Source organism: Poecilia mexicana, unplaced genomic scaffold, assembly GCF_051168715.1.
Source record: "Poecilia mexicana isolate PSO_F unplaced genomic scaffold, ASM5116871v1 scaffold_9, whole genome shotgun sequence".
NCBI lineage: Eukaryota > Metazoa > Chordata > Actinopteri > Cyprinodontiformes > Poeciliidae > Poecilia > Poecilia mexicana.
The window spans coordinates 1,943,295-1,961,528 of NW_028263378.1; the positions used below are offsets into that span (position 1 = coordinate 1,943,295).

The window sequence follows — 18,234 nt, forward strand, 5'->3', positions numbered from 1 at the left end:
CAAGCTTCAGACATTACAGTATTAAAACTATGTTGTTTCCTGTAAGATCATCAGATCTCAGAGATGTCGAATCCCTCTAAACATGACAAACGTATCCAAGGTGAACGTTGGTGCCAGAATAGGTTTTTCTGAAATTGTGAATGTTCATAGAAAAACCAATTCATATTTAGTGTGCAAAGGACAAATTAAATATGACAGTTTGGATGTTGCACGATGCTTGGACTATGATGGTGTTGGAAGAAAAAGCAGAGAATGTGACCCATAGCAGCAAACCACAGAGTAGAGAACATTTTAATCAAACTTTTGAGTTTAGGTAAACATGTCAAAACCGTTTCCAGAGAAAACAAAAATATTTAACCTTTTCAATGCTTTTTTTTCCCATAGAGACAAATTAACCAAACCTCAGAAATTCATAAAAAATTACCAGTTTGGCCTAAAAATCTGAAAACATTACCAAATAACCACACATGCTTCTCCCTTACGCTGTTTATCTTCATGTTGTTATGTTTAGGTATGAAAGAAGAACAAAATATTAAACTTTACATTGTTATGAAGCTTAGCAGAGTTACTAACCCTGATGTGGTTCACTGATTTAGTGATCGCCAAATATACACACTTTTGTTAAATACAAACTATTCGTGATGCTTTTCAAGATGCAGAAAAGTTTAGAGTGGATTAATCATTCAGAACAAGTCAACACAAGTATCCTCAAAGTTTGAGCTCATTTGGATAAATGTGATTTTTTAAGACACATTAAGTAATTTTCAGACTTTTGTCAATAAGCCCCGCCCATGTCCGTCCACCATTACTGTGTTAAATATATAAGGTAAGCCCAATACCCTGGAGATACATGCAAAGTTCGGACAAAATCCAGCCATCCCAACGTAGCAAATTTCTCAATTTTACAGCGCCACCTACAGGTGGGCTTGATTAAAAGATGATTAAGCATCCTCAATATCTTATTTGTAATTTGGAGTATAAAGGACAATTTGGAAATTATATTATTGGTATTATGATTTTGTGGCTACTTTTGTAGCGGTGTTTATTTAGCTGTTGTAAAAATATAAAAATTGGGACTGATAACTTTTTTCTTACATTCTGCAAATGATTGCGCTGATTGGAGTTTATACTGGGGAGTCAGTTTGGTTAAAGCTAATGGAAGATTTGTCGCCTTCTAGAGAAAAATATTCTAACCAAAGTGACTTAAACATGGCGATCAGCTGGAGAATCTCTTTAAGAAACTTTGCCCGGTACTTTTGTCAGTAGTTCCTCCAGTATAACAGTTATAAGCTAAAACACTTTTTCCTTTCCAGAATGCCTCCTAAATATAAAACTGTGCGCCAAGTCCAAAATGCACCAATACACCCTTCTTGATCACATCCGTATGTCGTGTCAAAGTTTATTTATACAGCACATTTAGAACGACCTCAGCTGATCAAAGCGCTTTACAACAATCACATCACAAGCAGATACATGATAGGAAAAAAAAATTAAATTAAGTTTGATAAAAGTAAGATGGTTACAAAATTGGCAGAAGATACCAAAAATTAATAATATGACTAAAAACAAAGCTATTGAGATTAAAAAAGAAAAGTGGAATCAGTGAATTAACAATCATAAATGTGTGCCAAAGAGCCGCTGTTTGTACTTTTAGCAGTTTCCAAAACTCCAAATGTTCTACTTAATCTTAGAAAAGCGTTTCGAGTTGGACAAAGGTTTACATCTTTCCACCTCAGCCCTGATTTCTCCAACTTGGACTCCATGATACGATCCAGAGACGATGACTGATCTGGTCTCTCCGTCTTCATAGGTTCGCTTCAGGCGGGCGGTGAAGGGAATCTCCATTTTGTACTGATAACCAACCATCTTTACTGTGCAGCTGTGGGTTGGTGGTACGGTAAGCTGTATCGACACAGTATGGGAGACCTGCTCGGTCCAGGTATTTCCTGCTGATAATGCATGTTTCCTCTGGTCACTGAAATTAATTGTTTTGTTTGCAATGCGTGGAATTGATGCTTTGATGGAGATATTTATATGTTGTTCAAAAGAGGAGCTGATGTCCCACCGTCTCTCATCTTTGGTTTTCTTAGTGAGAGAAACTGTTTTGGTCACGTTCCTGAGGGAATGGTTGGTAACAGTAGAGCTTCGGATGGTTCTCGGGGGATCTTTAAAAATGTTAGCTCGGTCACTGTGGTACCTGACATCAGAGATTAAATCTTTTTCAGCCTTCATCTGAGTCAGAACCTCATATTTCTTCATGTACCAATATTCTTTCCCCTTCCAGGGAAGATAGAAACATTTATCTTTTGGATCAACCTTCCCCAATCCGTACTTGTTCTTCCCTACATACATTTCCTCACTGGAGCAGGTTCTGACTGAATTCTGTGGAACAGAACCATAAGAACCTTCCTTCCACTTCAGGATCTCAAATTTATCTTCATTCACAAGGACTTGAAAAGAGGAGGAACGATGCTCTTTCTTTTTATCGGGATAATGGCAGTAAGGGCCTTTGCTGGGGTTGTAAAAACCAGAATGACATCCGACTTTGCAGATGAAGTCGATTCGTTTGGCGTAATTATTGTAAATAGAAACGGCTCCATTTGGAGGGGAACCCTCCCATGTCGCCCACTGCAGTTTTCCTGTATTACTGAACTCTGGGAGCGTCGAGTTAACTGGGATTTTCTGTCTGAACGGAGCAGAAGGCAAAACACGTCGGATCATTGAGACGGACTCATTAGCTTTGACTTTAGCAACATCATCCACTGGATCTGGTTTCAGGGAGAAGACTGTAAAAGAAAAAGACTAGTTAGGTTTTTTACTGTTGGTTTTGAAGATGTTTTACCCTTTAATTTTTGCCGGACTTCTCTACTGTTTAATCCAGAAACATTCTTAAGAAAAGAATCAAACTTTTATTCTAAGGCTCAACTCTCCTCCGTCGTACCGTTTTCATCTGGTGGCTGGTTCTTCTCCAGGCGCTGAGCGCAGGCTGAGGACACAACCAGCAGCAACAGCAGCTGAAAGGAGCAGAAATCAAAGTTATCAGGAGAAAATCCTGCCTTAAACAAAACAGACTTTGCTCTAATAACCTGTTTGGCGAACAGAAAAAATACAACTTATCAAATGATAATCTTTTTTTTTTATTGTTTCTAAAATTTTCATGAATGATCAAAATCAAGTCAAAGATTTAACTTGAAACCTGCTGAAGAGGCTTTCTGAAAACAACTAAAGGTTCAGATTTTAGTTCATTTTAGTCATTGGATAAATTTGTTTCTAAGCACATTTTCTTAGTGGCTAATTAGGCCTGATGTGTAAATTCACAAAATTTACAAAACTCCTTTTTCTTAACTCTTGGCATACAAGAACTTTTTCACTTTTAATCACAACCTGGCATAAATGTACATCTGTGCTGCTGTTCCAATTCATTTTCAGTATTTCTGTTATAAAAAGTCATTACCAATATATAAAGAAATAATGTGCCAGTAAGAAGTAGTACTGATATTTGTCTCCAAACGTAGAGAATAAAAATAAACCGTCATTAGAAAAACAGACCCTTAAAGGAACAGTATTATGTTATTTCCAGGCTCATTGTGTAATTTCATAGCATATTCACATAATTATGTTAACTTCAGTTGTTATAAAAATGCTATTTATATGAAATATGACTTTAAATAAATGTGATTTGTGATTTAGCACCTTGAAATTGGCTTGGAAACCGCAGCTCAGAGGAGGAGCTGCGTCTCGAAGGCGGGGCTAAGCCAACCAGGCGTAGGGTAGTTTGTCCACTTCATAAAGTTTATTGTTTAGCAGAGTTTTTAAATTATAGTTTTTGGTGAAAAGTACACCTGTCTGTTTTTACTTTACCATTTCTGCCCGTGTTGGTCGTCTTCAGAGCAGCAAAGCAACAGCAGGAACTGTAGATAACGGAGATATGTCAGTTTTAGTTATAATCCAAAAATAAAAACACATTAACCAGCCAGTTATTGACCAAACCTAGATGGATATTTGTTTAAAACCAGATCCAGTCTGACATCCTTTAAGAAATCATAATGATGGATAATGTATTATTTAAGAGAACAGAGTCAAGAATGTGAACATTTTACCTGATTTACTGAAGAGTCTTTGATCAGCTGTCGAGTTCTCAGGTCTTGGTTTTTGGCAGGTTTGGTTTAGATGTAGAAATGGTTTCATCTCATCCTGCTGCTTCTTTAATATCTGATTATCTGAAGGAGGATTTTTCTGAAGAGCCTATCAGAGCTTAATTCAACTCACACACCACCAAATAAAGACACGACTTGTGCAGACCCACAGGATTGGTTGTTGGTCGTCACCAGCCTCCTCAGGGTCTTTGAGGTGAAAATGTTGCCTTGTTACTGAATGTTTTGTATTTTGCATTAACACAGCAAATGAATTAAACTGAAGCAGATGATTGTATGAACCCATCACCTTTTCTCAATGCATGACATTAAATCAGACAAAACTATTCCACTTTTAGTTCAGTTATAAGAGTATTATATATATATATATATATATCTATATATGTGGCTATTAGTTTGTAGACTCACACAAAGACCATTTTATCTTTGTAGAGCAAATGACACACAGAAACCTGAAGTGACTTTACCACATCCTTACCACAAAGTTTTCAACAGAATCACAAACTTCCTGCTTTCTTGACCAAACCTTATGATGATCCGTATCATTAAACTCTTCTTTGTGTTATTTCTTATGTTATTGATTTAGGAGATCATATATTATCACAAACTGCATGAAGTTGCTGAGCAGAAAGTGTGAAAGAAAACATGAGTTGTGAAGTCAGCTGTCATCGTCATGGTTACATACTAAAGTTTATCTGAAAGCAAACAACCTTTTAATATTTGAAGTTATCAAATCAGAATAATAAAGCAGTTTGTTGTAATAAACGTCCGTTATCTTATTCAAACTTTGCATTTCTAAATTCTTATTTCATAAAACTTAACTGGGGAAGTCAGACCTGTGGCTCAATCTACCACATAAAATAAATGAGAAACATTGCTTAAGCTACTGGCTTTTACTTTTAGGAGATTATTAAAAAAACTGCATAAAATATGTAATTAATCAGGACAACGTCCCGTAGGATTGGCGGAGTGTGAGGTTCTGTCTCTGGATCCACTCCTGTTGCCTGAATGTAATACAAAACTATGTAATACTTCACAGAAGTATAATGAAGTGCATTTTAAATACCGTTTAAGGTTGTGGTTGCTTTGTTCTTCTTCAGCTCGCTTGCTGCAAGACTAAAAAACCTCAAGATCGATATCGACCTTCTGACATTCTTTAAGTACAAAGAATGTACAAAGAATAAAAGTCACCACTTTTATTCAGTTTATCTCCTATTGAGTCAAACTAAGGCCGACACGTTATAAAGTTTGCTGATGACTCTAATTGATGACCAGGATTGTGTCTTCGCTCTGTGGTGAAGGGTTTTCTTGACAGAGTGAGCGCTCATTTCTGGACACTAATGTCTGAAACCAAAGAGATGCTAATTGATTTTAGGAAGAAGTCTCTGCCTGACCAGGTTTGATCATGGTCAGGCTGTTGGGACAGTTATCAACAACCGCTTTGGGGTTAATAACAGATGCAGTCTGTGCTAAGGCCCACCAGCATTTGTATTAAGGAGTTTCAATGTGAAAATGTGAAAATGTTTTCCTCTTGTTTTATCGAGTCAGTTTTAACATTTGCTGAAAAATAAACACAGACTGAACAGATTGTAAGGATGTGTAGTAAAATGAAAGGAAGTCTGGTGGATCCCCTCCAACTCTGCAGAACCAGAGGAACGAGGACGGCTAGAGGGGTCCATGTTGACCCAAATCACCGTCTTCATCACCATCACAGGCTGCTGCCTTCTGCTAGCAGATGCATGCCGATTAAATGTAACGTAAAAATATATAAATGTTCATTTGTCCTCATTAGTGTCGGTCTCATTAATAAATTGACTACTTATATGAGGGATTCATGTCTGCAGGAATAATTTTCATTTTCTCCTGGGAATGTAACTGTTTTTAGAACATAGTTAGGACACTAGCACATGTCAGAAATTAAAACACTACAGAGACGTGTTATATCTCAGTAAGAAAAACTCATATCACATAGAATCATCAGACATAGTGATATATTCCAAGAATTTATTTCTTGTGTTTATGATTTTTCAATCTTACAGAAAATTAAAACTCAATATTGTGCTTGAACAAAGAAGAACACTGTGAAAAAGTAATTAAATCCTTAAAGGCATAAATGCTGTGGAGCTGATCACTGCAGTTTGATGAGTAAAAAGTGTGTGTGTGTGTGTGTGTGTGTGTGTGTGTGTGTGTGTGTGTGTGTGTGTGTGTGTGTGTGTTGTTTAGTTCTTCACACTCTGAAGTTTAACACTAAACAACCAGTTTGAGTAGAAATCATGTTGCTGCCCCCTGCTGTGAAACTGAGGAAATGATCAGATGATTTCAATGTTTATACAGCATTTTCTGATGGAAATCTGTTTATAAAATGTGCTGAGTAATTTAAAAGTTTTAAAAATGATCAGGCAGAATGAGGTTGAGAGAATAATTTCATACCCAATATCATCATCAGCTGCAAACGTTTGGTAAAGCAAACCGAATCCAAGAAAGCATAAAAAGACGCTTTTAATTCATCATTTTTAACTTTTTTCATGAATATTAATGGCTAGTTTTTACCACTACAACTGAAAAAAAGTTAATATTTTGCCCAGTTTTTGGGGAAAGTCTGCATCAACCTAAAAACCTGGGACCTCCTTATAAAATGTTTTATTAGGGATGAGTTTTAATGCCACGTCATGTTGGATATTTTAGGCTCAATATAAACTCTGTTAAAGGGTCTTTGGTTGTTTTGGAGTTTGATTTGATTCGAGTTTAATTATTTTTCGCTTTTTATTTTTATTAAATCAGTTTTGTTTCTGTTTTTCTTTGGTTCTTTGTTTTTCTTTGGTTTTGGTTTAGTTTGGTCTTAGTGATTCTAGTTTATTTCTCATGTCTAGTTATTCTTAGTTACTCTAATTTAATTATGTTTTAGTGTTGCTTTACTGTTAGACCTCTCTTTCCCTCTCTCCCCTCCAACCCTGAAAGGGTTAACCACGGTTAACCAGTTAGCCAACCAGCTAACTCCTTCCTGCGTTCAGCCTCCCGGTACTTGTGCATCTTTTCTCCTCTCGCCCCTCGCCGGTTCCTCCCGTTCTCTCCTCGTTGAATCCCTGCCGTTTCTCTCCTTGGATTTATGGTTTTGTTCTTCTCTGGCTCCCTGGGTTCTCTGAGATTCTTGTTAGTTTTTTTATTTTTTTAATCATTTTTCTTTCATTAAATCTTCAATGCTACTTGACATCTCAGCCTGCTACATTTGGATCCATCAACAAACACACAGCAAACAGACTCTAGGCCTTTTCTAAATGCCTCAGGAATACCTTCTCCTTGTGGGAAAACTGAGCCATCAAAATATGAAATGGAAACATTTAAAACTATTTTGACTGTCTCTTCTGAGAAAACAAAGTTAACTTTAAGGTATAAATGTCCTTTGATAAATGTTCTCTGTTTGCTCTCTGATCTGTTTAAGCCTCTGAAAAATAAGCATGATAAACTGGCCACAAACCAAACCAACAGTCAACACAGTTTTAAAAACAATAATTATGAAAATGGACAAATCTCATTTTGAAACAATCTGATTTTGAAAATGAGTTCATGTTATAATTGATGATAAATAATTAAAACACCAAATTAATTTTCACTGCTTATTAGCTTTATTGATGCCAAAGAAATTGCAAAGAACAGCTCAGAGGGTTCATTCATAAACTTTAACGTTTGTCTGTTTCTAGATTAACTTTAAATGAGCAGATGGTTAATAAAAATGTTTTGGGTTTTTATCAGAATTACATAAAAGCCATTGAGTAATCGCATGGTTACAGATTCAAAGGATATGAATAAAAAAGCATAAATGAAGCTGAAGCTCTACATGAAAAGCCTGGTAAAGTCATGCTAACTTTACTTCAGGAGGTTTTCACTCCAAATATCCTACAAAATTTTAAAAAAGCGTTTCGAGTTGGACAAAGGTTTACATTTTTCCACTTCAGCCTCAATATTTCCAACTTGGACTCCATGATACGTTCCAGAGACGATGGCTGATCTGGTCTCTCCGTCTTCATAGGTTCGCTTCAGGCGGGCGGTGAAGGGAATGTCCATACTGTACTGATAACCAACCATCTTTACAGTGCAGCTGTGGTTTGGTGGTACGGTAAGCTGTAACGTCACAGAATGGGAGATCTGCTCTGTCCAGATATTTCCATGTGAGAACGTATGAGTCGTCTCCGCATTGATTTCAACATGTCCTTCCACAATGCCGGGAATTCCTGCTTTCATTGTCGTTCTTATACCGACTGTGAAGGCATGGCTGCAGTCCCACCGTCTCTGATCGGTGGTGGTCTTCGTCAGAGAAACCGTCTTCGTCACATTCATGTGGGAAAGGTTTTTAACAATTGAGCTCCTCAAGGTTTTTGGAGGTTCTTTGAAAATTTTATCATTTTTGATGTTATACTTGACATCAGAGATTAAATCTTCTTCAGGCTTCACGTGGGTCAGAACCTCATAGCTCCTGTACCAATACTCACTTCCCTCCCAGGGAAGATAAAAACATTGATCTTTTGGATCAACCTTCCCCAATCCGTACTTGTTCTTCCCTACATACATTTCCTCACTGGAGCAGGTTCTGACTGAATTCTTTGGGACAGAACCATAAGAACCTTCCTTCCACTCCAGGATCTCAACATTATCTTCATTCACAAGGATTTGAAAGCTGGAGGAACGATGCTCTTCTTTTTTATTTGGGTATTGGCAGTAAGAACCCATGCTGGGGTTGTAAAAACCAGAATGACACCCGACTTTGCAGACGTAGTCGATGCGATCAGCGTAGCTGCTATGAATGGAAACGGCTCCATTAGGAGGGGAACCGTTCCATTTTTCCCATCGCAGTTTTCCTGTATTACCGAACTCTGGGAGCGTTGAATTAACTGGGCTTTTCTGTCTGAGCGGAGCAGAAGGCAGAACACGTCGGACTGTTGAGAAGTACAACTTAGCTTTGATTTTAGCAACATCATCCGCAGGATCTGGTTTCACAGAGGAGACTGTGAAGAAAAAGAGGATTCATTTTTTAAACTTTGCTTCTTGAGTTTTTGCCTCATTTCGCTGTTTAATCCTAAGTGGAATGAAGTTCTTTGCTGTTTCTTTGCTAGAGGCGACATGCTAACTCCGACATCACCACTCCAAATATCAAACATTAATTCTCAGGAGGACTTAACCATCTTACCGTTTTCATCCGGCGGCCGGTTCCAGTCCGGGTCCAGAGGACTGGCTGAGGACAGAACCAGCAGCAACAGTAACGGCAACTGAAAGGAGCAGAAATCAGTTATTATTAGTTACAATCAGGATCAAATGTGACCTGAAGAAAACAGCATCTTAACTCAATCAACTGTTTGGACAAGAAAATACATAAACAGGGTGGGGTTATTTTTGTACTTCCATTAAAATTAACATGCTGCATTAATATAAGGAACTTGCAGGCGCTTCAAACATTAGTTCCTCAAAAATGCATGAATTTCTCTCTTTCCAGGAGACATGCTGACGGAGTATTTCAGGATATTAAATGCAATAAATTCACACGTCGCTACGGAGCCACAGTCTGGATTTGATCACTGTGGAGAAAAAGTTACATTTATTCATCTGCTTGATGTGTGATAGCACGATGTGGATTCTCTGTTCAGCTGGTTGAAAATTGATTAAAGCAAATAAAAATTAAATGTCATTATTACAACATTTTATTTTAACTTAAAAATATATGGGAAAAATTATGACCAGATATTTTTTGACGCCGTCAGTCAAAATGATGGATAATGAAAATTTAAATTTATATATTTATGTGTTTTTAGATCTACACATGGTTTTAAACCAAATCACTAACAAGAATAAACAGCTGCATAATTTTTTTTGTAAATTATATTTTGTGGCTCTAAAGTCTGATTTTGTCTTCTTTGGATTTTCTCATTTTCAAATCGTAAAAAAATAATTCTAGATTTTTAATGAGTGAACCTAATGCATATCTGGTTGTTTTTAAATGTTGAAAACTTATTTAGCTATTATTTTATTATTTAATTTAATTTTTATTTAAATTTTCTGGGTAAAAGGACCCCTGGCTGTTAGTTTATTTTACCATTTCTGTTGGCTGAGTTCTTCTTCACAGTGGAGGAACGGCAGCAGAGGCAGCTGTAAATAACAGACAAACCAGTTTCAGTTACTAAAATATTACCAAATTAATCCACCAGTTATTGACCAAACCTAGATGGATATTTGTTTTATCTAAGACCAGATCCAGGTTAAAATCATAATGATGGACCGATGTGTTATTTGAGAGTTAAGAAGGTGAACATCTTACCTGATTTAGACGACTGATCAGGTGGAGAGTTCTCAGGTCTTGGTTTGTTCAGTCGGTGAAATAAACCTCAGAGTTTAGATGTAGAAATGGTTTCATCTCATCCTGCTGCTTCTTTAATATCTGATTATCTGAAGGAGGATTTTTCTAAAGAGCCTATCAGAGCTTAATTCAACTCACTCACCACCAAATAAAGACACGACTTGTGCAGACTCACAGGATTGGTTGTTGGTCATCACCAGTTCCCTCCAAGTTCTTACAGTAATTATTCTGCATTTTATGTGAATATTGAAGCAGATAATCTCATGATCTCATCACCTTTATCTCACTATGAAACATTAAATCGGACTAAACTTGTCCAGTTTTAGGGTTTTCTAAATATTCCTCAAATTCATAAGTTTACATTTCATGTTGGATTCAGTAGAATTTCCTCCAAACTGTGTGAATTTGGTCAAACATGTTGGGTTTTCTTCCATATGTGCCTTAAAACAGTTTGCTGTTGGTTTGTAGGCTCACACACATCATTTTAGCTCCACTCATGATTTCTATTGGACTGAGACGAGGATTTTTTATGATAGGCACTTCAAAATATTCACTTTTTTGCCCTTTATCTAATTTAGTGGTATGCTTTGAGTCATTATCCGCTTGAAAAAAACATCTCTGCCGTTTTTCAACCTGTCTTGAGGTGTTGCTCCAACATTTCCACGTAAACGTCTTTTCTTCTCATGCTAATTTGCTAGTCTTCTCACGCAGCAAATCACCTCTCATCGCCCTGATACCACCACATCCATACCACTAAGCTGTGATGTTCTCTGGAGCTTCCCCATTTTTCTCTAAACGTGTTGGTGATCAGTATCATGAAGCTCTTTACTGGGTCTGAGAAACAGCTCAGATATAATCACAACATCATGAGGCGTCTGGCCAGAAGGTGTGAACAAAAACATGATGTGTGAAGTCAGTTAACATTAAAGTTTATCTGAAACCAAGCATTTAAAAAAATACTTTATTAAAACAGAATCAAAAAGCACTGCATCGTATTAAACATTTTTTATGTCTTTTGTCTCAGATTTTGAATTTCTAAATTCTTAAGACAAAAATTTAATTAATTATTGGGTTTTCTTCCACATGTGTCTTAAAACAGTTTGCTGTTGGTTTGTAGGCTCACACACATCATTTTAGCTCCACTCATGATTTCTATTGGACTGAGACGAGGATTTTTTATGACAGGCACTTCAAAATATTCACTTTTTTGCCCTTTATCTAATTTAGTGGTATGCTTTGAGTCATTATCCGCTTGAAAAAAACATCTCTGCCATTTTTCAACCTGTCTTGAGGTGTTGCTCCAACATTTCCATATAAACGTCTTTCCTTCTGATGCTAATTTATTAGATGCAATAGTCTTCTCATGCAGCAAAACACCCCTCAGCATTATGCTGCCACATCCATACCACTAAGTTGTGATGTTCTCTGGAGCTTCCCCATTTTTCTCTAAACGTGTTGATGCTCAGTATCATGAAGCTCTTTACTGGGTCTGAGCAACAGCTCTTATATTATCACAAACTGCATGAACATCATGAGGCGTCTGGGCAGGAGGCGTGAAAGAAAACATGAGGTGTGAAGTCAGTTCACATCCATTTTAACTATTAAAATTTATCTGAAACCAAGCATTAAAAAAATACTTTAACTTATTAAAACAGAATCATAAAGCACTGCATCGTATTAAACATATTTTAGGTCCTTTATCTCAGACTTTGTATTTCTAAATTTAAAAGTCGAACCTGTGGATGAAATGAAATGATTAACTTACTGCAATGCTTTTTATAGATCTCCTCTTTTAATTTCAATTTTAGGCCTGATTGAGGAATTATTCTGAAGAAATCATGTCAGTGATGGAGTTACACCGATCAGGAAAACATCTCAGGGAATTTGCAGAAGGTTTTGGCCAATCAGGTTCTGTTCTTGGATTAAGTCTCCTCCCCCAAATGGATAAATATAAACAAAACAAACATTAATGCTGCACAACAGTTTAATAAACTCCGATTTAAATGGCATTTAAAATAAAGGTTGCTTTGTACTTGTTTGGCTGAAACATGTTGTTGGTCAACTCTGCAATTAGGGAATATCTGCGACATTAGCTTGATGTGCTGCACTGTGACCACTCTGGTAGCAATTAGAGTAAACAGGCCACATGTGGGGTACCTCAAGGCTGTATTCTTGGGCCATTTTTATTCAATATCTTTATGATCCCTTTAGTTCAGAATATCAGACTGATAACAAAAAACCTTGATCATATTCAACTACAGTCCCTCAGCTGGTTTGTCCAAAATATCAGATTGGTTACTTCTGCCTTTTCAGTTTAATACAGAAAAGGCAGAAGTTCTTGTTTCTATCTAAATTCTATCATGTTTTCCAACCTGAACTTTATCAACCAAATAAAGTTTTTCAATAGTTCAGCAGCTGTTACCTTAAACACATTCCTAGAATAAACAGTTTTCTGTTTCATCAGGACAAAGACAAACTGCTGCAGGATGTTATTTTCACCAGGTTAAGCAGCAGCTGCTGCTGTCTGAGTCCTGACCAGCACCAGGAACATGGATTAGTTTACAGCAGCTCTTAAATCACTGCAGTGGTTCCTGTTCAACAGGTCTGTTCATCCATAACAGACCAGATCAAACCAACTGAGAAATGAGATCATTTCAGTCTAATTCTGTTTTATCTGTTCAAACTCTGAAAAAAAATAGTTTATAAATTAAGTCAATAGTTAAAATGATCACTGTTCTAAAATCTAATGCTTTGTTTTCTTTCATAAAAAGTGAATAATGAGGTTTGTACTGACATGAAACAGAGGCCTCATTTTGAAACTTGTAATTTTATACAACAACAAATTAAGAGAGAGGAGTTCATGTTGGTTTGGTACAAATCCAATTTTATTTTCAATGCTTTTAAGCTTTATTAATGCCAAAGAAATTGCATAGGTCACATGATACATTGATAAAACTATTTGTTTCTGGATTCAATCAGCTTTAAATTAGAAGATTAACAAAAATATTTTTCTCTGAATTTCATAAAAAGTCACTCCTTTGAGTAATGATTATAGTTTTTTTGGATGATATCTTTAGAAATATAGTCTTTTCCCTTGTCATAACAATTTCAATATTTATTAACTTGCATGTTGTGGTAATAAAATAGCAAACTAGTAGGGGTGGAACTGCAAATATAAACCATGGTTCAGTGAGTATCTCAGTTTTAACATCACGGTTCAAAATGTTTTTAATATATTTAAATAAAATATCTGAAAAAAATGACTCTGTAGTGGCAAACAGATGTTAAGATTCCTTGTCAATAATGTTTGTTTTTATTTATTCTACCGTTTTTTAAAAGCTGGATCCTATATAACTGACTAAATTTGATTCTATCATTTAATATAAGCATTAAACGATAATAAAACCTGGGAAATGGTTGAAATTGTTGTTGAGGAAGATTTTGAGAACTTTTCCCAAATCAGATTTTAAAAGTTTGGAGATGTTTTGAGGGGTTATAAAAGACTCTTCTTGCCATCTATAGCCACGCTGCCACTGTAAAATAATTCACTTAACAGAATGAAACTCGAAGATGTAGGTATTTTTAATTTAGCGCAGAACGCCGCAGAAAAGGAAAAATAATGCAGAAAAACGAGAGAAGAACAAGTGAAAACTACTGCTGACTTGACGCTGCACAGAGATCCGTTACCAGAGCATTACCATTCAATGAACCGGATTCTGCAGCACGTCTACATGTTAAGATTCTCAAAGTCAAGCTAGCATAACTGACCTACTTCCCTGTCCATTATTGTTACAATTCAAACTTTCTACTGGGCTGTGTTGACCATTAGCTGCAAAACACTGTTGCTGTTTCTTTTATAGATTATGTGTACATTTAAGATTCAGCTCAATATGTTGATAATTTGACAGCTTTGGTGGTTTAGGTGAGTAAATAAGTTCAGTGTATCACTAGTACTTTGCTAGTACTTTTTAAAACATATATACAGAACAACAGAGGCACATCTGATAAATCAAAAGGCCTGCACCGGAAACAATCTGTCCGACTAAATCACCCAATTTCGTTATAAACCATGTAACTTTATTGCATGGTTTCTATAATGACAATAAAGATTATTATTATTATACACTGTTACACCCCTACTAATTAAATCTGTAAACATTATGGATTAAAAAGCATAAATGAAGATGAAGCTCTAAATCAAATGCCTGGTAAAGCCTTGCCAGCTGTGCTTTAGGAGTTTTTCAACACTTCAAATGTCCTATGTCGTTTTGGAAGAGCGTTCTGAGTTGGACAGAGGTTGGCATGGTTCCACCTCGACCCTGATTTCTCCAACTTGGACTCCATGATACGTTCCAGAGACGATGACTGATCTGGTCTCTCCGTCTTCATAGGTTCGCTTCAGGTGGGCGGTGAAGGGAATCTCCATTTTGTACTGATAACCAACCATCTTTACAGTGCAGCTGTGGTTTGGTGGTACGGTAAGCTGTAACGTCACAGAGTGGGAGATCTGCTCTGTCCAGGTATGTCCACCTGAGAATGTATGAGTCGTCTCTGCACTGATTTCAATATTTCCACTCACAATGAAGGGAATTCCTGTACTGATGGTCGTTGTTACACCGACGGTGACGGAGGAGCTGATGTCCCACCGTCTCTCATCTGTGGTCGTCTTAGTCAGAGAAACTGTTTGTATCACAGGACTGAGGCCATGGTTGACAGTAGTGGAGCTTTGGAGGGTTGTGGGAAGCCCTTTGATGATTATAGCTTTGTTTATGAAATAACTGACATCAGAGATGAGATCTTCTTCAGCCATCATGTGGGTCAGAACCTCATAGCTCCTGTACCAATACTCACTTCCCTTCCAGGGAAGATAGAAACATTTATCTTTTGGATCAACCTTCCCCAATCCGTACTCGTTCTTCCCTACATACATTTCTTCACTGGAGCAGGTTCTGACTGAATTCTTTGGGACAGAACCATCAGAACCTTCCTTCCACACCACAATTTCAAAATTATCTTCATTCACAAGGACTTGAAAAGAGGAGGAAAGATTCTCTTTGTTCTTATTTGGGTAGTGACAGTAAGGGCCCATTCTGGGGTTGTAAAAACCAGAATTGCATCCGACTTTGCAGATGTAGTCGATGCGATCAGCGTAGCTGTTGTAAATGGAAACGGACCCATTAGGAAGGGAACCGTTCCATTTTTCCCATCGCAGTTTTCCTGTATCACCGTCCTCTGGCAGCGTCACGTTTACTGGACGTTTGTGTTTGAGTGCAATAGAAGCCAGAACACGTCGGACCATTGAGACGGACACGTTAGCTTCGATTTTAGCAACATCATGCGCTGGATCGAGGTTCAGGGAGGAGACTGTAAAACAAAAAGAGTAGTCATGCTTTTTACTGCTGGCTCTAAAGACGTCCGACAATTTAATTTTTGCAACAAATATTTGATTATTAATGCTTTCAAGCTTAAAGCTCATCTCTGTGATGCAAACTTCTCCACTTGACTCAAGGTAACATACTGACTCACAACATCGTCACAGAAACGTGTTATTTTTATATATATATTTATATAAAAAAACTTTTATTTTAAGGGTTCAAAGAGCTCAACGTACCATTTCCCCTCCTACCACTGTCATCTGGTGGCTGGTCCTGAGGACTGGCTGAGGAGAGAACCACTAGCAACAGCAACGGCAGCTAAAAACACAAATCAAAGTTATTATAATCACAACTAAAGCTGCAAGCTGCCTGTTAGGCCTTCGCAGCTCAGCGCCGGTCTGGCCTCATGGTGACTGCAAGAGCCTTAACTCCGGCACCGCCACCTCGTCACAGGCGTCAACGCTCCTGTGCAGTTCCCACACCTGCCCACCAGGCAGCGCATTTGGTGAATATTCCAAATAGCCTTCAGTCCAGATCAGTACGAGTCCAGCAGTAATTATTAAGAACTTGGCTGAAATCTGACCTTACAGACTGAAGTTATTGTCACTTCCTGTTTTATGGCGAAGGTTGGGGGGGACTTCCTGTAGAGCTTGACACGTCATGTGTTGTTATGAAGAGTTAGTGGATACAGTTTCAATCTTATGTCATAAGCAGGGCGAAGCATCTGCGTCTGCTGGGATTTTTGTGAGAACCTTAAATATTGTAAATTTCATCTGCCAAGTTTGGTGAAATTTTATAAGTTTAGACTTTCAAAAGTCAGTTTATTTGTTGTAAGCACAATAAAGAGCGCAGTGATCAGAACGGGCCTTGGCAGAGCGAATGTGGCCCTGAACAAAGCAAAACTTTAACACAACAATCTGTTTGGATGAGAGTGAATCCCTGCAGAGACTTTCCCCCAAAAATTAATTGTTCAAAATTCACTTCATTTTATTTGTTGCACAAATTTAACAAAAAGTTAACAATAGTTTCTAAAAATACGTTTTCTATTCCATATATGAATTCATTTTTTTGTCTTGATTAAAATATTTTCTTTTTGCTGAACTGAAACATAATTTGTCAGCAACTTTGCTTTCTTTTTTTTTAAACAAAAATGGTTTGTTTTGCAACACGTTTCACAACAAAATGATACAACGGCCTGGGAGCCTTTTCCAAACATTACCAGCCTTCAGTGTAAAAAACTCCAAGACATTTATTGAACTAATAATAAAAGTGATGCAAAGCACTGCTGTGTTAAATTAGTTTTGGTTTAGTTCGACTCGTCCAAGAAAAACTTGTTTTTGTTCCCTTTGAAACTCTTTTGTCAGCAGCAGGTAAGATACTGACTACTCTAACTCCCATCATGTCTGTTGAAATGTAAATCCCTTTAAGCCAATTGAATATTTAAAAACAGAAATATGTTTTATTTTACCATTTCTGTCGGTTGAATTCTTGTTCACAGCGGTGAGAGAACAGCAGCTGCAGAATAACAGACAAGTCAGTTTTAGTTCCCATCATCTAAACATGGCAAATTAACCAACCAGTTAATGACCAAAGCTAACTGAATATTTATTTTATGTAATACCAGATCAAGTCTAAAATAATATTATTTTTAGACTGTTTATTTGGAAGTAAAGGAAGTGAACATGCTGCCTGTTTAAGGTGAGCAAACATTTTCTCACCAGATTTCTCAGGTTTTCTTTGTTCCAGCTGAATCTTCTGGTTCGTTTCAGGTAGAAGTTGGTTCATCTCAGCCTGCACGACATTTAATACCCGATCATGAAGGAGGACGTTTCCAAGGAGCCTATCAGAGTTTAATTCAACACCAAATAAAGGCCCGACTTCTGCAGACACATGATTGGTTTGTGGTTCCAGCAGGATTCATAGAATAGAGAACAGAATAATAGAAATGTTCTTTATTGCCCCACAGGGAGGGAATTTCAGGGCGACAGCAGCAAAGTTACAGAGAGTGAAAGGAAGGACACAGAGAGAAACTGCAGACGTGGCATGTGATGAAAGTCATGTTGGAAATCTTTCGTTTCTGTCTCTGTGCTCCACCAGGTCCGTTAACCAGTTTCAGGACCCGACCAGAACCACTGAGTGTAAATTACCTTGAGAAATAATGAAATTGGGTTATAGATAAAATCAGACCTTATTGCTGAAAATTGATCAAATGCTACAAGCCGTACATGTCATACAAATGGAACAGAGTTACATTCACCGTCCAGCGCTGGGCCACAGTTAGGTAAAGGTCATTTTACTTATATAGCACATTTTCAGCATCAAGGCAAAGTGCTTTACAGGGATTAAAAGGAAATACAAACAA

General features: G+C 37.2%; 3 protein-coding genes across 3 annotated transcripts; all 3 read right to left on the reverse strand.

Moving 5' to 3' along the window:
• Positions 1 to 1,383: 1,383 nt before the first annotated feature.
• LOC106929132 (natterin-3-like) lies at positions 1,384 to 4,263 on the reverse strand. The gene is made up of 4 exons (XM_088008479.1): positions 4,101 to 4,263; positions 3,862 to 3,911; positions 2,942 to 3,014; positions 1,384 to 2,786 (listed from the first exon to the last, which is right to left on the reverse strand). Exons 2-4 carry the CDS (start codon positions 3,862 to 3,864, stop codon positions 1,678 to 1,680), a joined length of 1,185 nt encoding a protein of 394 aa, XP_087864605.1. The 5' UTR covers positions 3,865 to 3,911; positions 4,101 to 4,263; the 3' UTR covers positions 1,384 to 1,677.
• Positions 4,264 to 7,754: 3,491 nt separating this feature from the next.
• LOC106929143 (natterin-3-like) lies at positions 7,755 to 10,581 on the reverse strand. The gene is made up of 4 exons (XM_015005831.2): positions 10,459 to 10,581; positions 10,237 to 10,289; positions 9,337 to 9,415; positions 7,755 to 9,154 (listed from the first exon to the last, which is right to left on the reverse strand). Exons 2-4 carry the CDS (start codon positions 10,237 to 10,239, stop codon positions 8,049 to 8,051), a joined length of 1,188 nt encoding a protein of 395 aa, XP_014861317.2. The 5' UTR covers positions 10,240 to 10,289; positions 10,459 to 10,581; the 3' UTR covers positions 7,755 to 8,048.
• Positions 10,582 to 13,360: 2,779 nt separating this feature from the next.
• LOC106929142 (natterin-3-like) lies at positions 13,361 to 17,798 on the reverse strand. Its single transcript, XM_015005830.2, has 4 exons — positions 17,591 to 17,798; positions 17,341 to 17,387; positions 16,109 to 16,190; positions 13,361 to 15,861 (listed from the first exon to the last, which is right to left on the reverse strand). Exons 2-4 carry the CDS (start codon positions 17,341 to 17,343, stop codon positions 14,756 to 14,758), a joined length of 1,191 nt encoding a protein of 396 aa, XP_014861316.2. The 5' UTR covers positions 17,344 to 17,387; positions 17,591 to 17,798; the 3' UTR covers positions 13,361 to 14,755.
• Between the last annotated feature and the right edge of the window lie 436 nt (positions 17,799 to 18,234).